Raw genomic sequence first — 22,219 nt, forward strand, 5'->3', positions numbered from 1 at the left:
GGGAGGCGTGAAGAACCGGATCCACACATGAAAGAACTGGAGGATAAACTTATTTATTTCACTGGAACAGGGCCCAGGCGCCACATTGTCACTGTACATTTATAAGTTGATCCCACATCGTTAGTGTGAACAGATTTACAAAAATGCTCCTAAGTACATTCAGCTTCATTCATTGGGGTTCAGGTGAGAGGCTTCAGCCGCGGCTCCGCTCAGCTGCCGGCCGAGCATCATCTGGCTTCACCTGGTCTCTCACCCACATCCTTTAGCAACAAGCGCTAACGCTAAAGGCCTCGAGATGGCTTCCCGTCGGGTGGTCCGAGCCGAGAACACGTCTGACATGTTGGTGTAGGCCATCGGGAGGGAACGTTTGAAACAGTTTGACTACGGAAGCTTGATTCTACCTGCTAGTACAAAAATGTCCTCAGGAACTCAAGAGGTGAACGAATGCCATCGTCTACACCAGGTCAACGTCGGTGAGTCATAATTTGGACAGTTCCATAAATGTGACTTTCAAATATGACTTCCTAATTTAGGTTTTCTGTTGGAACATTTTTCAGAAGGACAAAAATCCAAATTGACATTCCAGAGTACAAGATGGTCAGTCGTCAAGTCCAAACGACCACTTTTGTCCTCTCAGCTCATGATTTGGATTTGGTTTTTTTACATAAAACTCCAGAAGATGATGATAAACAGAACTACAATGTTGTCTCATCATCGGTCATCATTTAAAATCAAGTCCAAATCATGTTTTACTGATCGATAAACTGGACTGACGTCAACGTTGGGCTTCCGCTTGGTTTGTAACACGTTCCAGCTTCCACGGGTCACTGCAGTTAGTAAAGTCAGAGCCGTTGCACTCCTGCTCTTTGAAAAGGTGTCGTGTTTGGACGAGATTCATTTATTATTTTATTCTCTTTAAAACTCTTTAAAAAAGTAAATGTAGCCGAATCAAACGAGGACAAGAACGCTGTTACGGAGGAGGAAAACCTTCCAAGATCCCCAGGGTTCTGCTGAGAACATGGACGTTGCAGACTTAACGCTTGGAGAACCAAGCTGAGGTTTTCTTCCTGGGGGGAATTCAACTCGCATCCAAGAAAATACTGACATAAAAGAGGTTTGTATGAAGACAGCAGACTGGTGTGGATCTCAGTGTCTGGCAGCCCTTTCAACCAAAAACATGAGCAGATTCAAGGACGAGTTTTAACGGACCTGACGGGCGGCGAAGCCACGAGGCGGCGAAGCCACGAGGCGGCGAAGCCACGAGGCACTTCACTAGCGGGCTCGCCTTCGTCTCGTCACTTCCTGGATCTCAAAGGCATTGGGCTCCTCTCAGGATCGATGTCTGCACGTTCGTGACTATTTACACATTCAAAGACATTCAAGATGTGAGCTGTGACGTACAGGGGCGTGTCCCTCCCTCAGCACTGGTCAGCCGTGTGTTCATCAGAGGGACAGTCAAAGTCCGAAGGGTCATGGGGGGGTCAGGGGTCAACGACAGCCCTCTGGACTTCATACAAATAAAAAATCGCTAGTAAACGTTAGCTTCAAAGACAGCTGGAGAATTATGAAAAGACAAAACTATAAATGGCAAAACAGTCCGTTAGTTAAGATTTTCTCTTTTATCCAACATAAATATTAATCTGTCACTTCAGACCCAACCTGAGGTTTTGGCCTCTAGTCTCGACTTCTACACGAGCAGGAAAGATGGCGGCGACGTCAGAAGCAGCTGCAGCGGCGTTGGAGGGGAGGGACGGTGACGAGATACGACTAACACCAAACACAAATTAGCTGAAGAAGCCGGGGTTTGATCAAGATGAAGCGGAAAATCATCCATGTCGTCTGATCTGAAATGAATTTACTCAGTGACACTGGTACACGTCTGGCAGGGGTTTGCCTGCAGCCACCAGAGGGTGCCGTCGTCACCCTCCCTCCCCCGTCGGAGGCTTGAACCACTGCCGTTCCTCAGATCCACTTCAGGTCTCGACACAGGTGAAGCCCACAAGAAGGAAGGAGGCGTCTCATGATGTCATCTCAGTCTCTGGACCACAAAGACTCGGCTTCCGTGTCGGTGAGACGTGCTTTGCTCTGGAGCCTCAGAACAAGATGGGTTTGCCAGCTGTTTTCTCCTGGACGTAGGAGGTGAAGCGCTTCAGGAACTTGGGGTACTCCCTCTTGGCCACGGCCCGGAGCACCGAGGCAGGAGCCCAGCCTCCAGGATTCACTGCGCGTGCGCACACACACACACACACACACACACACACAGACACACAGAGCGAGGGTTTAATACATCTACCCAAACAGAGTCTAAACAGCCAGAAGAACCCCAACTGAAGTGAGCAGAGTGGGAGGACACACCGTTGGCAACGTAGGTGATTTTACACATGATGTTGTCTCTGCTGATTTCCTTGTCGCCCTCCGGGGGGCTGACCAGGGTCTGACAAATCATGGCGATGTTGATTTTGGCACGCACACACCTGTTGGTTGGCTGAGAGACGAGAGGACAGAATTCACACAAGTCCCGAGTGTCGGAATCGTGCGTTAACAGGACGACGTCTTGGGAAATCTTTTTATTGTCCTGCGTCTCCAGAGTCAGACCAGAAGAAAGAGACGCCTGTCTCCTCGGTGCTGCAACGGAGAGCTGAGACCCATGCTAGTTAGCTTAGCACAATGAAAAGCAGTGGATGGGAAGTGTTAGCATACCTCTGAAAAAATAACCATCATCCTGAGCTTGATCTATCTGATGACTTTTGGCAGAGGTATGCTAACACTTCCCATCCACTACCATTCATTGTGCTAAGCTAACTAGCTGTCAGCTAGTGGCTTGTATCTTCTTGTCTGGCTCTGGAGGCGACGGACAATGTTCGCCCAAGAAGAAGTCCTGTTCCTTTAAATGTGTCTCGAATGGATCGACTGTCTCACCTGTGCATCGTCATGGTCCACAGAGAAGTTGCACACCAGCCAGGTGTCGGGGTCGTTCTCGTTATTAGCCAAGATCTTTCGCATGGCGGACAGGTAGAGCACATCCCTCTGAGACGCAGGCCACACCCTCTGGACACAGATGAATCAGCTTACTATTGAAAGGTAACTCGAGAGAAGCCAGTTCCGGATCGTTTCTTCTTGTAGTTCTTACCTTGTGTGTTTGATATATTATTACTGCGTTGTCTGACAAAGTCTCCACCACGTTGAAGTTCTCTATGGTGGCTGAAAGAGGAAGAGAGTGAGGTCACGTGACAATCACGCCGTGTCACTTGTGTGTTGAATTGGTCTGCGCTCCAGGTGTAACACCTACTCTCCCAGTCGTTGCGGTAGGTGGTGTCCCAGAAGTAGTGACAGACTTCATGACCGGTCACGCCCTTCACCGAGTGTGTGGCCTTCAGAGGGTCCAGAACGATCCCGTTTTCCTCCACCTCCCTCCTGTACACCTGCGCACACGCACACACACACACGTGAGACCAGTTTCACTATCGCAACATAAAACCGTGACAGGCTTTGGTCCACTGCTACAGGTTGTAACAGAGACGAGGGCCTTGTGTCCACCAAAGCGTTTCTTTCTGAAGCCGGGGATGAGCTCATCGTTCCCAGCAGCAGCAGCGCGTGTGTCGATTCTTCGGATTTGTTGGTTTTGTTTTCTGGACTCCTCCTGTGCTTCTCTGTATTTGAGTGCTGAGCAACATGAGCGGCGATTATTCAGATGTTTCCTCGCCAACCAAATCTACTCTACCCACTAAAACCAGCACATCCGTCTTCTCTTCCTCTGCGGTTCAGTCGTTATTCCACAGGAAGAAGAACCGTGTGCTGAAATGTTTACTTCCGCCAACATTTGGTATCATAGCAAACGACTGCCACGCCTCCCCTCTGGGCACCTTCGGGACTTTTCAGCTGTAAAAAAACTTTAGTGGACACATGACCTCAGTTTTGTGACATCACAATAATGTGAATCTTCTGGGTCCTCCTCACACCTTCATCTCTCCCTCCTCCACAACCAGCTGCCAGTTGGCATCGCCACCCACATCCTGAAGCGAGTAGGTCATGTGACTCTGTACCATGTCCTCCACCTGTAGAGAGGCCAGCAACAGGAAAAGGCGGAGTTAGATCACCATCATCACACAGACTGTGATTCAGAGGCTTATCAACCGCTTTTGTGACACCAAACACGCCTTGTTGACACTTTGTTCATGCAACGACAGAATCTGCTGACAACAAATAACATTTACAACTACTGGACAAACAGCGCACTGCAGGGAGGAGCTACTGGTACAGGCTAACCAGGAAGCTAGCACATGAATGGATTTCCTCCACCAAAAGCTCATGAGAATAGAAATTTGACCTCAGATTGTAGTCCAGCGTAGCTTCTGTGGCTAACAGGAGTTTACAGGTTCTGTACTTCATGTTAGTAGTAGAAGGGCACCGCTAACGTGACGCTGTGAGTGAACGACAGCGTGGACGCGTGACTTGAACGTCACCGCAACCATTACATACCTCACCTGCCAAGACCTGAGCCCAGTTCAGGGTTTAGCCTAAAAGTGAGCGGCTAATTTAGACCGGATCGGCTCTTCTCAGGTGAAGGCGAGCAGCAGAAACCATCGACAACTAAACTCACGGCTGCAAACGCACGCGTGTTCCATCTGTGAACAAGCTCGCATCACTACAGTCTACACAGAAGGAGCGCAGCTGCCGCCACATGAGACCTGATGCAGGGATTAGTCTAGGCAGCGACACACAGAGGACGGGAGGCGGTCCAGGTCTGAGCAGCCAGTTACCTCTGAGCTGAATCTGTGGCCGTGGTGAGGAGGGGCCCTGACTATCAGAGCAGCGGAGGACTGACTATGAGGCTACAAGACCAGAAGCCATCCGCAAAAACACAAGAAGAGGACAGTGTTACACAGAGGATGTGATGAGGAAGAGGAGAGCATGAATGATGAAGGGAGCTGGTAGGTGGACAGACAGGTGGACCACCTTGTTGGAGAATCTGTGTGTGCCGGTGCTGGAATACACGTCTCCAGGAGGGACGGGACTGGATCTCTGTATTCTTGTCTTCTCTGTCTGAGACTGGACACACAGAAATACGTCACACGTCCTTCTCATGTTCTGCCTTGAAAGCGTCAACTTGCTTTTCGCGTGTTTTCACGCCAGATCAGTGATAAAGAGGAGAAGTGGTCCACCTGCTCCTCCATCTTGTCTTGCCTGTCGAGAGCCGCTTCAACAGCGTCAAAGAATTCGTCCTCGTTGATGAGGCTGTTTGGACCCTCCTATCAATGAGGTGCAGACGTTAGTGACTTCACTAACTCATCAACAACCCGATGTCCCTGTATATTACAGAAGAGTATTACAGTTTCTTTACCTCATAATCAGGACCTCCGAAGTGAGTTTTCTTCTTCAAATCGTTCAGAGTTGATTTGTAGCCCTCCTCGATCCTCCGTCTCTTCTCCATCTCCTACAATCACAGACGTCCAGACACGTCAAGACCACAGAATTTGCACCCTGACATGAATATTTCTCTCCTGCATCTTGAGTGCTGTTGCCTTCACTGTAGATGAAGTGTTACACACACACACACACACACACACACACACACACACACACACACACACACACACACACACACACACACACACACACACACACACACACACACACACACACACCTTGTCCATTCTCTTCTGCCAGCTGTCCTCGCTCTTCACCATGAGGTCGATGCAGTGGGACAAGGTGGCCAGGATCCCGGCGGTGGTGGCCTTGAACGTGATGGCCTCACCTTTGAAGTCGATGCCGTTAATTCCTTTGGGATTCAAGGCCTGGAACACTGCGGTAGACAGGAGCAGAGGGACTAAAACCAAGCAGCCTCGACCTGTGGGCCTCTTCCTGTTCCCATCATGAACATGTTTTCTGCTTAATTTGAACAATTTGTGTTATTTTAAAGGAAGATGAAGCACGAATGCTGGCAAATGAGGACAAAATTAGATGGTGATTTGTCCTGATATCAAAAGTAATGTGCTGGTAAATCTTCAGGAAGGTTTTAAAGGTGTGGAAACCTGGAAATCAGCCAACCTTCATCAGGACTATTCGAAGGGAAAAGAAACAAAATGTTTTGAATCCGAGACTGAAATTTCCGGGGATTACAAAGAAAGCTTCCCTCACATTTTTCTTTGCTGCCGTTGTTGTTGTTGTGCAGAAACTCTCCGTCTGTGCGGGTGTTGGGGAAATCGTCCTCATCATCCTCCACAACTGGAAAAAACAGAGAAAAGACAGATTCAGGAAAACAGCAAGCATCCCACTAGGTCGTTCCCACACACACGCCTCGCCATGTTTCCTTGCTGAAAGTCATCCGGGGTTGCAGGACAGGGCGGCGAGCGCCTAGTGCCCCATTCCCAAGATAAGCCACAGGCCGCAGCGCGCCATCAGACTGACATAACGCCGCTGATCTGGACAAGATGACAATGGTCTGGTTTCATCTTCAGAATGGACAGAGAGGGAGGAACGAGGAGAGGGAGGAGAGGAGAACAAAAGCTGGACTTCATTCATGGTGGTCGTCCACAGGCAGCCGGTGCTGGCTGCCATGAGCAAATGTTCATCCAGCCAAGATGGGCCGGGGGGGGGCTGATAGAATAGCTGGCTCTGAGTCACAGGGCCAGCGATCTAGATTTTCTAGGCTTATTTTTTAACTTTTGAATCAAACACCAAATTCAAATGATTGAATTTCTTGCTGCAACGTAACGGAGCGACGTTTGTTGTTTCAGGAACACAAAGACTCGTGGAGTTCGGTCTCAGTCCTCAAAACACAAACACAACTAACAAGAAGGCCTGGAATGGTGATAAATTCTGCCCACAGCGAAGAATCAGCCTCCATGTTTTCTGAAGTCCTGTCGTATCATGATGGTGTCTCTGCAGTCACAAGTGTGCGGTCATGTGTCTCAACTGAATCTCGAGTGTGTGTTTTTCTAACCATTAAGATGTTGCAAACTGCTGAGTGTGAGGCCTCCTGTGTTGTGTTCCTTGTTTGAAAATCCTCTAGAGGGCAGCAGAGGTTAACAGGGTGAGGGCGTGTGAGCTGCTCACTTTTGTCTCTTTGCAGCTCGTCCTTGGAGACTCCGTCTGCACAGGCATCAAAGTATCTCTGCAGCGTGTCCACCTGCCTGCACAGGATATCTCTGAAGGTCTCCATCTCTGCCAGCTTCTCCCTCAGGCTGTGACCCTTCTACAGAGACCGGGAAACAGCAGTTTGGATTGTTTGGTTTAGACTTCATCTACCAGCACATGTGCGCTGACACAATGAAGGTTTGTGAGTCCACGTGCAGACATCCACAAACAAACCTCCTGCCAGCGCCTCCCTCTGCTCGAGTAAACACTGGCTGACTAAACTCACCTTGAAGGAGGACGTGGACGTGGCGGAGTAGCCGCTGGTGGCTGACGTGAGAGACAGCATGGAGCCGTGTCTGCGAAGGCTGGACTCAGATCCATACCCAGAATCAGCCTACAGAGAAAGAACACAGCCCGGATGAGGGACGGCGTCACAGACAAGACCTCAATCCTGGCTCACCAAGACATTTGATTATTCAGGCCAAATATTTAACAGCAACAGAAGACACATGAAAGAGCAATGATGTCGAAAGACTAAATCACCGGAACACCCCTTCAATATAAATCCAAAGGGTGTGAAAGCAAAAATATCAAGTTCATTGTGAGAGCCATCACGGACGTGCACGGAGCCCTGGAGCGGCCGTAGAGGGAGACGTATATTTATTCTGAACTTCTTCCCTGGATTGAATTAGATGGGACCAGGGGACGGCGTCTGCCTCCCACTGTTTGACTCAAGCTGTAAGAGCAAATTGTATCTTGTGACCTCAAAATAACATAATTCGGGGAACTGATCTCATAAGATGGCTTCATAATAATTCATTATTTATAGGTTATATTTTGAGGACTATTTGCACTATCGCCATCAAATATTTTTGTGCTCTCCACTGCTGAACTCCGTAGATTTTCATCAGACTGCTTTCACACTTGGTTAGAAGGTGAATTTCAGACTTTTGATTAAAAAAAAATAAAAAGGCGCAATCACATCTTTGTGAAAGGCTCCTTAATACGATCTGGGATGGTGTGGGAATCTATTTAGGAACGCCACAGTGTCGGTCCGGGGGACCAACAAGACACGGATCCAGTGACCACGGCAACCACAGAGAAGTAAAAGCTCACTTCCAGCAAATTTGAGTGGTTCCCCTTTCCTCTTACATAACATCCTAAACTCTCAAAATAGCTAGAGCACAGAGGGTAGGTTGAGCAACGGATTTACCAGAAAGAGGAAGTGTTCCTTTAAGAGACACTTCCACCTTTCACCACCAAGGGGCAGTAGATGTAAACGCACGTGGCGGCATTAGTGAGCCAGAGGTAACTGCTGGTCAATGACCAGGAGTAACTCTGCCTGGTTCACATGGATCTCAGTCACTGCTGCTCCCCAGTAGCCAACATCCAGCTCCAGCTGTCTTCGCCTGGACGCTTCAGTCCGTTTGATGACACCGACGTTTGATCAAATCAGAAATCGCCCGATCAACATTTATCAGCTGATTCTATGCAGTCTTGCCAGCACACGTGCTCGCTGACAGGCGGCATGCAGGACGCGTTACAGTGAGTCACACTGGAGCTGTTCTCTAGGGATCGACACCAGTGTTCTGTCACCGTGCTGCGAAGTCTACAATAACCACAGCTAACGTAAATAGACGGTATCCTGGAAACAAGGGTTGTTTTCATTTTCAGATGTTGTTTTCAGACTTGCTGAGGCTGTGAGCAGCGCTCGCTGTGGTGTGTTGTGTTTCCCTGGAGATGCAGGCCTGCACAGCGCTGTGAGTAATGTGGCTCTGAAAGGGAAGCTGGGCCCTCCAGGAAGATGAGCTCTCAGTCGTGACTCATTGTGGGTGGGATGGCAGCTGGGGTTTGTGTAGAGGCCTATATTAGCTTCAGAGAAAGCCCCTCCCCTCCCTCCCTGAGTCACACTCGGGAGGGAAGAGGGGGGATTTCCCGAACTGAAAAGGACCACAAGTGAGAGGCAAGAGGGGCATACTTCCTCCTCATCACTGGCATGTTCACCGTGACGCCACCTGCATCAAATCCTCCCCAAATATCGATCAGTATAGAAAACCAGTGTCTCCGTGCTGTGCACTGGGATCAATAATAACAAGATCATTTGGAAAAATGCAGAGACGCAAAAGCCAACAGCCGAACTGTCAACCCGAGGTTTGATCTGAATGTAGATCTTTTAGGCTCCACAAGGAAATGAAAGTTATCTTCGGCTGTGTATATCCGCTGACACACACAAACACACCCAGCTCATCAGCTCCGCCCTCCCTGAGAGAGTGCAGCGAGGAGCACGAGCACCGGCGACCATAAATGACAGCAAAATGCACTTTTGTATTAGCGCTGCACAATCAATCCAGCTGCAACCTGGATGTCAGCCAGGGCAACTCTGGAACCGGACAGAGGGCCTTCATTTTTGTTACTGTCATCCTCTAAACCATTATTTTGAAAAACAGAAATGGACATTTCAGAATTATCCGTAATGTGTGTTTCTCTGGTAATCCGACTCTAGATTACCTGGTCATATTGATTTTGCAGCACTTTTAACCGTCGAAAAATTTAGACTAAAACATACCGCAGTTGTTCCGTGTCTCAACTTGAGCTGGGACACAATACCAATACTGCAATATCATCTGATATAATATCACTGTCTTTATCAAATCAGCTGGTGTTGTGAACAGACCCCCCCCCCCGATATATCTGACAGGTTGTGAAACTGTAGGAGTTAAAAGAGTTCAAACTAAGACGCTGCGCTCAGTTGTCCATTGTCGAATTTCAAATCTGTGAACGCGATGCCACAACGCAGTGAGTACAAATGTCATGGTTTCAGGGGTGTTTTTTTCCTCTCCTGTTCAACAAAAATCGTGATCTAAGACGGGTGAATTGTCCTTCAGCGTATTGATTGTCTCTGAATGTTTACACTGTTTGTGATTGCAGGGATTTGTTGATTAATTTGAAGAGTGGGAACCTTGGTCCGCCTCTTCGGCTCCTCGCGTTCAGTGGGGGCTACTTGGGCCCCCCTGTGCCTCTCAGGCTTTCCCTTACCAAACTAAAAGGCTGAACTTCTCGCTCACATTATTGAGGCAACCATCCGAGCCACTAACCCCCTCTATAGTCCTTGAAACTCTCTCCCAGGACAGGTTATCCATCTTTTCCAGGCTCTGCTCAGAAAGATCATTTTTGCTGTCCTGGCAGGTTTAGTAATCCTCTCAGTTACCCACGGTTTCGATGTCTGTGTGCGAGTGAGAAGGGTTACCAAAATCCTGAGCCAACTACAGTCCAAGGTTGAGATAACTTTCGGCTCGGTGTTAAAAGCCTCGACATGAGTCATGCAACAACAGCGGAGCTTCCAAGTTTAAACTGATGAGCAAAAATGAGCACTTAAATCGATTTGTGTGGACTAAAAGGAAGATGAACGAGTTAACACAAACTTGTTCAGCACTAAAAACAAGTGCAGCATTCAGTGAGTCCTGGATCCTACAAACGCACCAGTGGTGGAGGGATGATTACAGTTCCCTGGACGCCTCCCTTGTCTCTCCTCCCCTCTCTTATACTCTGATAGAAACACATATATATACACAGGGTAAACATGTATATTCACAAAAGCAAACGTCTGACAATCGTTCCTTTTAGCTTCAAATGTGACGAGGCTTGGGTTTGTCTCGGTGCTCTTGGGGTTGAGCTCCTGACTTACCCTGTGCAGCTCGATGGAGTCGATCCAGTGGTGCCGGTGCTCGGGGTCTTGTGCTCTCAGGTACCACACGCTGTCGTTGACACTGATGTCCAGCCGACACTCATCAAATTCATGCGGCTAAATGAACAAAAGCATACAGCGGGTTAGGTTGTGAACTGAAAATACAACAGGTATCACACACCGTTGTCAACTCCTGGCTCTGCTGCTGTCCTGATAAGAGATCAGAACTCCGTGACTGTGAAATGAGCCCAGTTATGGGAACGAGCTGGTCTGATATCTGTGATAATCTCTGGCTTGTGGTCGTGTTCTTTTCATGGCAGGAGGAGATACAAATCTCTTTGTGGTTCAGGGCCAACAGGGAGCCATATGTGAGAGGTCTCTGTCCTTGTAAACAGCTATTAACATGACACTGGAACAGCAAACTGTTAATCTCTCTCAGCTGTGACTCATGCCGGGCGACAATCTGTTGCTGAGTCGGCTTTGACGACCAGAGCCACGGCCGTCCGCTTGTGTCCAGAGAACAACACACTTGTTTTATGTCAAGGACAACTCGTGTGCCCCAGTTAAAACATTTAAGACCACCAACAACAAAAAGTAACTGGAAGGCTTGGTTGTGTCTTCGGAGACTTGAACATTAAAACATTTTTACCAATATATTTCCACGCCCTTACGGAAGATTTCCATGATCGTATTCCTTTCATGACCAAATACACTTAAAAAAAGAATCCATGCCAGAAATTTGCCAGCCTTTATTTAACTGAAATAAATGAAGGTTTGCTATGACATAGCTATCAAAGTAACTCAATTTCACCAGGAACAGACGTTCAAGTATTTTTGAGATAATTTTCCATGACTTTCCCCAAATTTTCTGGCTTTAATAATTTTCCAAAAATACTCTTCCGGTCGTGGAGATCAGCATTTTCATATTCCTTCCAGATTTTTCATGGCCATGTAAACCCTGCAAATTCATTTGGCAGAAAGAAATTAAATGCTGAACCTATCTGTGTCAACCCTGCCTCTATTGGTTCTGCTATGGGTGAGACGTTCAAGTCATGAAAGCGACAGTGAGAGATACGTTCCTGAGTTAAGAGAACAAAATTAGATGGTAAGCGAAATTTGATGTGACAATTATGGTGGTTCACGAAGAAACTGGTGTCAAATTTTATTTGGTGACCCTCTCCAGGGTAACTTGAAGAAAACCAAACACGAATCCAACCGAGAGAACGCCATCCATGGACAACAATTTGTGACCTCCACAAAAGAGCAATGACTTTAAATATTTCCTTTTATATGCATCTTTTGAGGATGGGTTCAGGGGAATTATGATTCTACATCTACAACAGTCGAGTCAAAACCAGACCCACTGACAACCGATGAAAATCATCCACAAACACAAACGTTCCGTAAAATTACAGAGAACGTTCAAGTGTTCGGGACACAACAGGGATCTCTTACTGTGACTCGGTTGCTAGGAAGGTGAGAAAATGATGATCCCTGGACTGCAAGGGTCGCGGGAAGGCTGCTGAGCAGGGCTGAGGAGTCAACGCCTGCACTGGGTTGGAGGTTAATGGAATCCAGGACTACAGTAAACATTCATCCATCACAGGAAGGTCGTCGCAGCAGCTTTGCACTTTACAAGATGGCATGACGTGCTGACTAGGATCGTCTGCGCCGATGTGAAAGGCAAGCAGATTCAAGAAAGTGATGTATGGAGTGTTCGGTTTCTGTGACTACCCGTGAATGTGTGCGCAGACACTTGAGCAGCTGTGGAAACAGGGCCATGTTGGGGTGGATGTCTACTTGTGACTGCAGCCAACACTTGAGCCACAAAACCAATCAAAATTCAGATCCTCTCAGTGGGGTTGAGGGCCAACGATAAGAAACAAATCAAACAGGAAAGATGGAGTCAGAGGAAGATAGAGTAAAAAACACCCGACCAACCCTCAGCAGGCGACGCGGGACAGCCGGGATGTTTCTTCACTCACAGTTACATCTCAACCGCTGTTTGTGAGGAAGCCTGAACAAGGGATAGGAAGACCAGCTGAACCCGACCCACGTGGCGGATACTGCTCCTCAACAGCAGCTCTGGCGACCTCCCTGGCCACTTGAATATAGATGTCTGACTTCCTTACAAGGTGCCCCTGAATGCACCATGACAACCCTTGTTTTTTAAGTCTATTACTGGCACTTTACAAATCGCTGCAGATACAGAACTAATCTGAGAGTGTTTAAGCTGTTTAGTGGTGAAATGGTGACTAGGACTCTTGAATGAGGAGGCTGCGAGTGACCAAGTCTGTGACCGGAGCTCCATCACATTTCAAAAGCTCCTACAGTTTCACAGCATCGTTAAGATCCATGTAAAAGCTCTATTTTGTGTGTGTGTGTGTGCAGGTAAAAGGACAAAGGAGTAAAACCATGCTAGATGTTTTATTGCAAGCCCTATTTTGGTGCTTAAGTGTTTACCCACTAGTGTGGTGGCTAGACTTCCCAGACAAATACAGCAAACGGAAAATCTACCAGTGTTTGGCATTTGGTGGATGTTAATTTCCAGCACTGTGTGGGAACATGTTGCCGTTAAGGTAGGAAAAAGAAATCCATATCGTCATGGCCCTAAATAGCACTACAAAAGCCTGGAGCAAGAACATCGTTCAGTAGACTCTGGACACCAAAATGGGGTCTCGTGGAGGAAACCCTGAGTCACCAAGTGCTCATAGAGAACGACAGCGAAAGGGAAGGGTAGATCAGTAAGATGAGCTTGCAACAAACACACCTACACAGCATGTGGATGTTTCCCATTTGATGACCCCCCCCCCCCTCCCCCCATGTGGAGGAAAGCATATGAGGAAGTCTCTCATTTCCCTTACTGAAGACACGGCCATTTCCACACAAACCTACGTCACCTGCAACGGTAAAGTTAAACTCAAGTTGACCTTCTCTCCTTCCTTCTCTTGAACCACCTCCAGAAAGTCAGGGTGACAGATATGTTTTGCCGAATACTTCCACAGGTCCACATTCACTGCTCACAAATTCCAGTGAGAACAGGAATCAGAAGCAGGCCAGGGTCGCCGTCAATCTAAAGATGGCCGCCTGCTTCGCTGCCTTTGTAGACGCAGGAACAAACAGTGCTTGCGGTGTCATCAATAGTAGCAGTTGGATGGCTGTTTTTATTGGCTCTGCTATAAATGCATTTTTTGTTGATATTTCAGCCAGAGTGGGCCCATATTGATCCAGACTTCACACACATTATCAGGTGTGACAGAGCAACAGGAATGGCATCTTCATGTGGTCGATGGTTGGTCCCCAGAGGGATCTAAACATGGAGTTAATGCATGCTGGAGGAGGGCAGTACAGCCATGCTAGAGGGAAGGCCTACACTCACGAGTTCAACATTTATCTGTGAACTGTAGTTATCTTCACTGAAAGAAATGCCTTCATCATGAACCACAGATTCGGCGATGAATGAAGACCCGCCCTGGCTGAATCTGTTGCGTGTTTGTTGTGTCTGTTGATGTGAGGCAGGACATTGAGAGTTCTTTTCAAATGTTTCCAACACAGCTCGTGTTTAACCACAACTCTACAGGGGAGGCGACAGCTCAGAACGCCTGGTTCTAATGTTGATGCTTTGTATCTGTGTTACGTGACATGAGTTGGCTGATGTCACTGATACGTTGGTTATAACCGATGAATCTCGCTCATCGAAGAGGTCCCTGTAACAAAGGTGCTCAAGCCTGCTATTGTTTGGACATAATTAAGCGAGCGATGATGATGTAATCCACCCAGCAGCCCCGACAGGAACGCCTTTATCAAGCCACATTGTCCAAGTTTAATTGAGGCTGTGTCATACATAATTGAGGCTGTATTTCATGAAGGCGTGGGCGAACGTATTAGTTTGTGTGGTCTATCTGTTGTAGTCCAAACACACCTGCTCTGCGTGTGCTTGGTGGAACTGAACCACTGTTACACCCCCGACATTCCCAAAGACACACAGCAGCAGTGGGACCAGCGGCCCACCAGCAGCCAGCTGCAGAGGTCTAATCTCAGGATTGAATCAACAAAGTGAGGGCCAGCTCCTGCTCTGGTTCTTCTCCAATGATGAAATCACACATTATCACACAATTCCACTGGAATGAATCCACTCAAGTGTCCAAACTGACACTGGCAATGACTCGTGGTGTAACTAAAACCACAAACTAACTAATTCAATTGCCAGTTAATGAGGTCCACCAAGATAAAAACTAATGCAGTATAACACAACAGCACCGCAATAATCCCTAATTCTAATTCAATGAGCATCATAGCCCTTGTTCATTTTCACAGGCTGTAGTTGTGCACTGTGCACTAACATTCACCAAGCTCACATAAGGCGATAAAACAGACGAATAAACACAACCGCATGGTTAACAGTCGTGTTCAAATGTTTGTCTTTTCACGATGGAAATACCTTTTCATGAATCTAAATAAAACTCCACGTGGACACGCTGCAGTCTTGAGTTTGAGAACGTTCTGTGCTTTGGTGAATCTGAGGGCAATGATGGAAAATAACAAGACGCGGTATTAAAGACAAACACTGGTGAACACGAGGCAATAATCAACAAGAAAACATCACCAACTGTCATAGCTGGACTCCTGGAGCATGTTTCCGCTGCAATGGGCAGTGAAAACAGTAACGCACCACATGGGCGTTAATGTGTACATAGGCTGGGAATGGCTGGAGCTGAGCAAATACAGCTCTCCCTTTCATACTGCTGGGAACATTAACAGTTTCATCTAACCACCAAAGTGAAGAAGATTCACTGACTGAGGATCAGTCAGTCAATGAATGACGAAGACCTGAGTGAAACATGACTAAAGGTGAAGCCAAACCGTGTGAACACAGAATTGGACTCTCCCGTGCTGGCACGTGGACTTGGGTTGTGTGGCTGCAGGGTGTGACAGCTCCTCTGAATCATGCCTGGTAGCCACAGGAGGCTGGATACACAGCATGCTGATGCACAAAGATGCATTTCTTAGGCTAATCAATGCACAGCATGATAAGTCACATGATGAAGCTTCCAGTAAAGTGTTGCCACATAGTATGTTGCTTGGAAACTAGTGGAGTCACCTGACATGGCAGCGACCCTACAGTGTAGCGTGGGACATGATCAGGAGGTCTTCACCTCCGTGCTTCGTCTGCCCGTCAGCAGGGTTACAAAAACTCTGGCAGGCTGGTTTCAACTAGACTTGATGAGCAGATGGAACAGGAGATATGTTTTGGGGCAGAGCTATTCAACACAGCAAAAAACAAAAAAAAAAGGAAAAGAAAAAAAACACACTGTTGCCTTTGGCAGGGGTCTGATCTCCGAATACCCTTCTAGTTGCAAAAGTGTTCCCACCTGCAGTTCAAGGACAAGTTGGTGAAAGTGCAGGGTAAAGTTTCTCTGCTGATTAGAGCCGCAAACCATGAGCCAAGCCTGGGGCCAGCGCGTGGATCCGGGAGGGAGCCGGAGCTTTCCTTCATGAATTTCAGAGGAACATATGGTGGATGCTTGACATCTGAATCACATCTTGCATATCATAGGCCAAACTCCTCAAAAGTATGTGAAAGGTTAAGAAGGAAAGTGGGGGGTGGAATCTGACATTACAAAAGGAAAATACTGGCTGTGAGGGAACAAAACAGAAACAGATTTATGCTTTGGTCAGGTAGAATTGAAGCAGCTTTTTATTCCCAGAGAGTTCCAAAATAACAGAAGGATTTTTGACTTGACTGCACTCAGCCTCTGAATTCTAGCATCCACTTTTCAATGTGGCTGGAGCTGCAGGGCAATTAATGAGAGTTCTGTGGTTCACTTGGATGTGTGGCTTAAAAATGAATATTAACTTTCACTTTTACTTGGCAGTCAACCAGCTCAAGAGTACCAGTAGACAAATAGGGTGCCAAGACAGCAGAAATTAGAAAATTCCCTTTATTGCAAAATGCATTTGCTGTGAATCAGATGTGTCCACAAAAAAAACACTTTTTTTTTTCTTTACCAGCCACATCTCCCAGCCCACATGTAGCTGTCCCAGCATCATTTAGATCGATACTGTCAGTGCCTCAGTAGGTCAAGGGTCAAAACAGATGTGCCAGTGAGCTCATCTGCCAGCAGCATCAGGTCTTTCTCATTTTACACAATAAACTCTGCAAACTGGAATGGCACTCACACACAACTCCACAAAGTTGTGTTTAGTCTCCATGTTCTCCCTGTTCCTGCTGGGTTCTCTCTGGTACTCCAGCTTCCTCCACAGTCCAAAGACATCAAGAGGGGACCAGGTTAATCCAGACTCTAAATTGACCGTAGGCGTGGCTGGGAGAGCCAATGGTTGTCTGTCTCTATGTGTTGGCCCTGCCATGGACTGGTGACCTGTCCAGGGGGAAGGCTGCTGGGATAGGCTCCACCCCCCATGACCCTTAACAGGAGAAGAGGTAGAAAATGGATGGATGGATGGAAAAAACATCACATCTGCTACTGAATCCATCATGTCTAACTGTTTTTTTTGTTTTTTTTTTCAAAACTGTTGCCGATTCATGCCAGAACACACATTATAGGCCATCTTCTTTTGCTGCGTCAAAACATCAGCGCCATTCCGCAGTCACAACCCACGATGTGGTGGAAGGTGGAACTGATTTGCGTCAACATGATGGTGACATTTTTTCACAGCGTTTACAAATTTATGTTGTCACGTAGCAACCACAACGCTACAGAAACACTTTTGGTCACACAACCATGTAGCACGGCTGTGTCAGAGGCTCGGGTTGATGTCAACCACAGACATGTTTTCCAAAAAGGAACTTATAATTAGCTCCCACACAGATACAGACTTTCATCGCCATGTCTGATTCATTAGCTCCTTCTGCTACATGTCCAGTATTTGTTTTGATGTCGTTCGTCAATAATTTGGATTTTTTTGCACAATTGTTCAGGTATAATTTTGTTTGGATGCAATACAACATGTTAAGTCTGAGTACAAAAACATAAGTAGGTTAAAACAGTCAAGACTTTGGAAAGGCTTCAAAGAGCTTCCTACTCACAATACGGTGTCACAACTCTAAATGTTCCACCGGTTCTGAGTCTACTCCTAAATGTGGGTCTCTGGTCTACCGGGTCAAAACAAGCACAGTTCCTCAACTCTGCATTTAGCGTTGATGCAAACATCGCCAGGACCTCAGTGAAGCTGGCCCCCAACCCCACGCAAAACTCAGTAAAATATTCTCGATGACGATTATGTCACGCAGCCCCACGACTCATAATAAACCTGTTATATCTTGAAAACTAAAGCAGCACAAATGAAACTTTTTTTCCGCACAAACCAGCACTAATGCAGCACAAACGATTGAGAATATTTTTACTGAGTTTTGCGTGGGGTGGGGTGGGGGGCAGCTTCACGGAGGTTCCCCAGGAATCGACGAGCATGTGAATGTGTCAAAAACAAAAACGAAACCCAATCTTTCACCAATAAAGAAAGTGAAAAACGTTTGTGGATTTGCCTGAGAATATAAAGGGAAGTTAGAAGGCCCACACCCCCCCACCCCACCCCAATCAAGTTCAGGGTTTTTATGTAATCCTCCTGATAGACAGACAACAAACTGCAGTGAAAACATAACCTCCTTGGAAAAGGTAATAATGAGGTCAGACAGCGATTATTGCTCCCTGCTTACTACAGCTGCTCAATATGCTCAGAGGCCACAAATACAAGATAAGAGTTAAGACACCAAACCCATCCCTCCCAGCCGACGGCTGCTCTCCTCCCTCAGCTCCTAGTCAGCTTGGACGGAGCTGTGGACGTCCTGTTTGGAGGGAGAGCACAACAACGTGCCACTGGGCTGTCTCTCAACTAGAGCACCACAGTCTACAGAGAACCGGCCAACGGTGGATGGAGTTAAGTTGAGGGTTGGCGCGCTACATGCATGTCACTGTGTGTTCTACTTCCTCTCACAGCAAATACAAGGCTCTTTCACCAACACCAGCAGTGATTCCTGTAAACAGCGTGAGAGGAACAGTGTTGCACCAACACAAAGCTGCGTTCAACAGACCAAAACTTCCAGCCTTCAATCGTGACATGATTGCAGAAATGTTTCACAGGCACGGTGAATGAAGGAACCTGATGGTACTCACGGTAATGACAGCTTTGCTAAGGCACAGGGAACCACGACAACCGTACTCCGTCTCATCCTGAGACTTGTAGTAGCTCAGTGTGTTGTTCTTCAGAACCACCCAACGGTCCTGCCAGCCATGAATGTAGTTGGTCCACTGAAAAATAGAAGTGGGTCGAATCAGTATTTTTACTGAGAAAAACAATATGGTAAGTCCTAAGTACAATGTGTTGTTGACTAATGAAGTACTTCCTGCATTAATTCCACTGTTTGTTTGCTATGTCAATTCAATAAGCTGACTAACAAATGTGAGGGAAAACATCTACAACGCTGGCAGTTGTGAGTAAGCCTGACACGTGGGATTTTACATAAGGTGTGTACTCATTAGACATGTGACGTGTATGAGTCTTAGTATGATTGAACAGGTGAGTGGATGTGAATCTGCTTAATCTCGCAATATGCTTGGCGAGCAGGTCAGCGTGCAATCTGTTTAGAGACAACCAGGGGAGAATGAGATTAATTCCGCATTAGCTCACCATCAGCTTAACTAATTAAAACACTGGTCAATTTGGCCAAAAGTAAATTGCACAAGTCTGGCAAGTTCTTTATTTAACACAGTTACACTTTATATCACCAGGCAAGCACGCAGCTCACGAGACCGATTTGATGGTATCCTGCATCTTTACACCACTAGCATCTTGTACAGTTGTCCAACAGGATCACAGTAAATATGTCATCATACACAGTAAAAGAATCTGCTGCAAGCCTGCGTTTTTCACCCCAGCGATCGGGGGACCGACTGGGTGTCTTGCTGGGGACCGACTGGGTGTCTCCCTGGTACAACACCCTGAGTTAATGAATGAGTCGCTGTCAGGCTTCTGTGGGCTTTAATGGCTTCTTTTGAATCAGGTGTGCTGGAACGGATCTAAAAACAGGGCAGTGGGTCCCCAGGAACCAGGGTGGAGAAATGCTGCTTTAATAGTCAACGGACTGCATCTGCCGAGCTGCCCTACTTAGTTACAACAGCACTGGAGAAAAGCTGCTGTGGTTATCTGGTCGACAGAGGTTTTAAAATTAATATCATCGCCAGAGTGCAAAATGATCTGTTTTGTCCTTCAGCAAAATGACAAATGATCGAAATTTTTACCAGCCACGCAGTAGCACATGCAGGAATGAGTCCGACAACCTGGAAGTAAGTTAGCATCCTTGAATGCCCAGATCCCTCATTTCAAAGTCTGTGGTCAACACAGATGATATTGTATATGACATTGTTAATATAACAGCATAAAATACAGTAGGTGCTTAACAAAACCCCAGGTGCTGTCAAGAAACATTAGAAGGCCATCCCAAAAGAAGAGGTGTGAAGCTCTGCGGTGGTGGAGGAGGGAACCCATGGATGCTTACTTCTTGGCTGTCCAACAGAGAGAAAAAAAAAAACTCATCCCGCTGCCTCCCTGGAGATCAACTGGCATTTAGAGTACTTGGTTTTTTTTGTTTGGTTTTGTTTGGATGCACCGATTGCAAAATTCCTGGCCGATACAGATGCTTAAAATAATTTGACTGATGGTGGATGCTGACACTGAGGTGTTATGTTCTTTGGTTTCCTTGGTGACAGGGCTTTTCTGTTTGTTGTTACAAATAACATACATACACACACACACACACATATATGTGTGTGTGTGTGTGTATATATATACACATATATATATATACATATATGTGTGTGTGTATATATATATACATTACACACACATATATGTGTGTGTGTATATATATGTGTATATATATGTGTGTGTGTGTATATATATACATATACACACATATATACATACAGTGTATATATGTATACATATACATATATATACACACACACACATATATATATATATATATATATATATATATATATATATACACACACACACATATATACCCATACATATATACATATATATTTATATATACACATATATACACATTATACACACACACATATATATTTATGTGTGTGTGTGTGTGTGTGTAAAACACTGGAACATTCCTGATGTATTATACGTGTATAAACAGTGTATGAAGCACATGCTGTTCAGAGCTACCTCTGATTTAGGACACAACATTTAAATCTCAATAAGCTTTTTTTAATTAGCTTCTGTAGGGGTTTTATCAGTGTAATGTTACTGAGCAGTAACGACAGGTTAAACGGTGCTGGCTCAGCCTTCCTAAATACCTCATATACTATCAGTTAACCTCAGCTCACCCCAACATGTCCACTGCCGTTAGCAACTGGCGGTACACTCGGGAGGCAATGGCGGCTCACCTTGCTGAGAACACCGCTGAACTCGGCCACACCAACGGGATGTCCCAACTCCTCCCTGGGCTCCAAATCCTCTTCGGATCCGGATGAATTCCAGCTCTGGTTGTCTGACATTTCTTTAGCTATCTGTGGCTAACGTTGTCACGCTCGGGGTTTGACCGATGTGAACCTGACACACACACTCACACACACACGGGCTCAGGTGAGGGAGTGAGTGAGCGGGTCTGGATCCGGGGGTCGAGCAGCAGCTCACCGAGTCATGCGTGTGTTATAATCGCCTGTTTCCAACAGCCGTGACCCCGCTAGCTGGACGCTTGATAGCAGCACCTACCGTGCGCGGTCATTAGCTTAAGACTTTAGCCCGCATTCTGTCAAACTGGCCGGGCGAGCGCTAGCTGAGGCGGACCTGATGTAGCTGTCAAACCCGCTCCAACGCTCCTTTTCTCCGGCGTCCGTCGAACCCCAAAAGTGTCAAAAATGGGATGAAATACGGATGAATAAGCCGAAGCTACCTCCGGAAGTCACTTTCAAAGCGTCGTCGCCCCGGTGCCGGGTATTTCCCTCTGTTCTCTGGTGACAAACCTCCGGCTCGGCTTCGCCATGTTCCACTGACGTCTCGAGCTTCTTCTCGTTGGGGTCGAGCGCGTGTTCCAACTTGTGTAGCTCGCAGGGGCGCTGGCTCCCGTGACGTCACCAAATCCTTTGCTTAAACCGGAGCTTTGACTCCGCCCCCCTGGTGATCGCGCTGTAAATGGACGAGACCGCTCTTAATTTAGCTGTAACACACGAAAGGGACACCCCCATCCCCAAATAAATCTATTACAATCCTTCTGATAGGAAAACACGCACAGTTACATGGGGTTTGATTATTTCTATTTAATTTTTTTGGAAAAAAATGCTTTTTTAATAGACCAATAAGCCACACAACACTGAAAGGTTAAGTGTGTTCTATTTATTATTATTTCACTTTATTTACTCAGAATAAGTTGGTCACACCATATTTTTGTTTGTTTTGATGTTGGGTTTGTTGATC

At 46.7% G+C, this 22,219-nt stretch overlaps 1 protein-coding gene across 4 annotated transcripts; it reads right to left on the bottom strand.

Annotated features, from left to right (window-relative positions):
- Window positions 1–26: 26 nt before the first annotated feature.
- LOC147243651 (ceramide transfer protein-like) lies at window positions 27–21,848 on the bottom strand. Of its 4 annotated transcripts, XM_086188123.1 has the most exons (18): window positions 21,190–21,848; window positions 18,895–19,029; window positions 10,763–10,879; window positions 10,558–10,623; window positions 7,364–7,471; window positions 7,057–7,195; window positions 6,139–6,225; window positions 5,646–5,803; window positions 5,342–5,434; window positions 5,163–5,249; window positions 4,957–5,049; window positions 4,761–4,832; window positions 3,960–4,055; window positions 3,290–3,422; window positions 3,131–3,201; window positions 2,920–3,048; window positions 2,356–2,485; window positions 27–2,221 (listed from the first exon to the last, which is right to left on the bottom strand). In XM_086188123.1, the coding sequence occupies exons 1-18, from the start codon at window positions 21,298–21,300 to the stop codon at window positions 2,094–2,096; spliced, it is 1,953 nt and encodes a 650-aa protein (XP_086044249.1). In that variant the 5' UTR covers window positions 21,301–21,848; the 3' UTR covers window positions 27–2,093. The 4 variants fall into 4 exon arrangements, with proteins under 4 accessions (XP_086044249.1, XP_086044250.1, XP_086044251.1 ...); XM_086188124.1 differs by lacking the exon at window positions 10,558–10,623; XM_086188125.1 differs by lacking the exon at window positions 4,761–4,832 and having other exon boundaries at window positions 21,190–21,847.
- Window positions 21,849–22,219: the final 371 nt, after the last annotated feature.

The sequence above is a fragment of the Aulostomus chinensis genome, chromosome 19 (genome assembly GCF_037954235.1).
Source record: "Aulostomus chinensis isolate RoL2024-O1b breed Wild chromosome 19, RoL_Achi_v1.0, whole genome shotgun sequence".
Taxonomy (NCBI): Eukaryota; Metazoa; Chordata; class Actinopteri; order Syngnathiformes; family Aulostomidae; genus Aulostomus; species Aulostomus chinensis.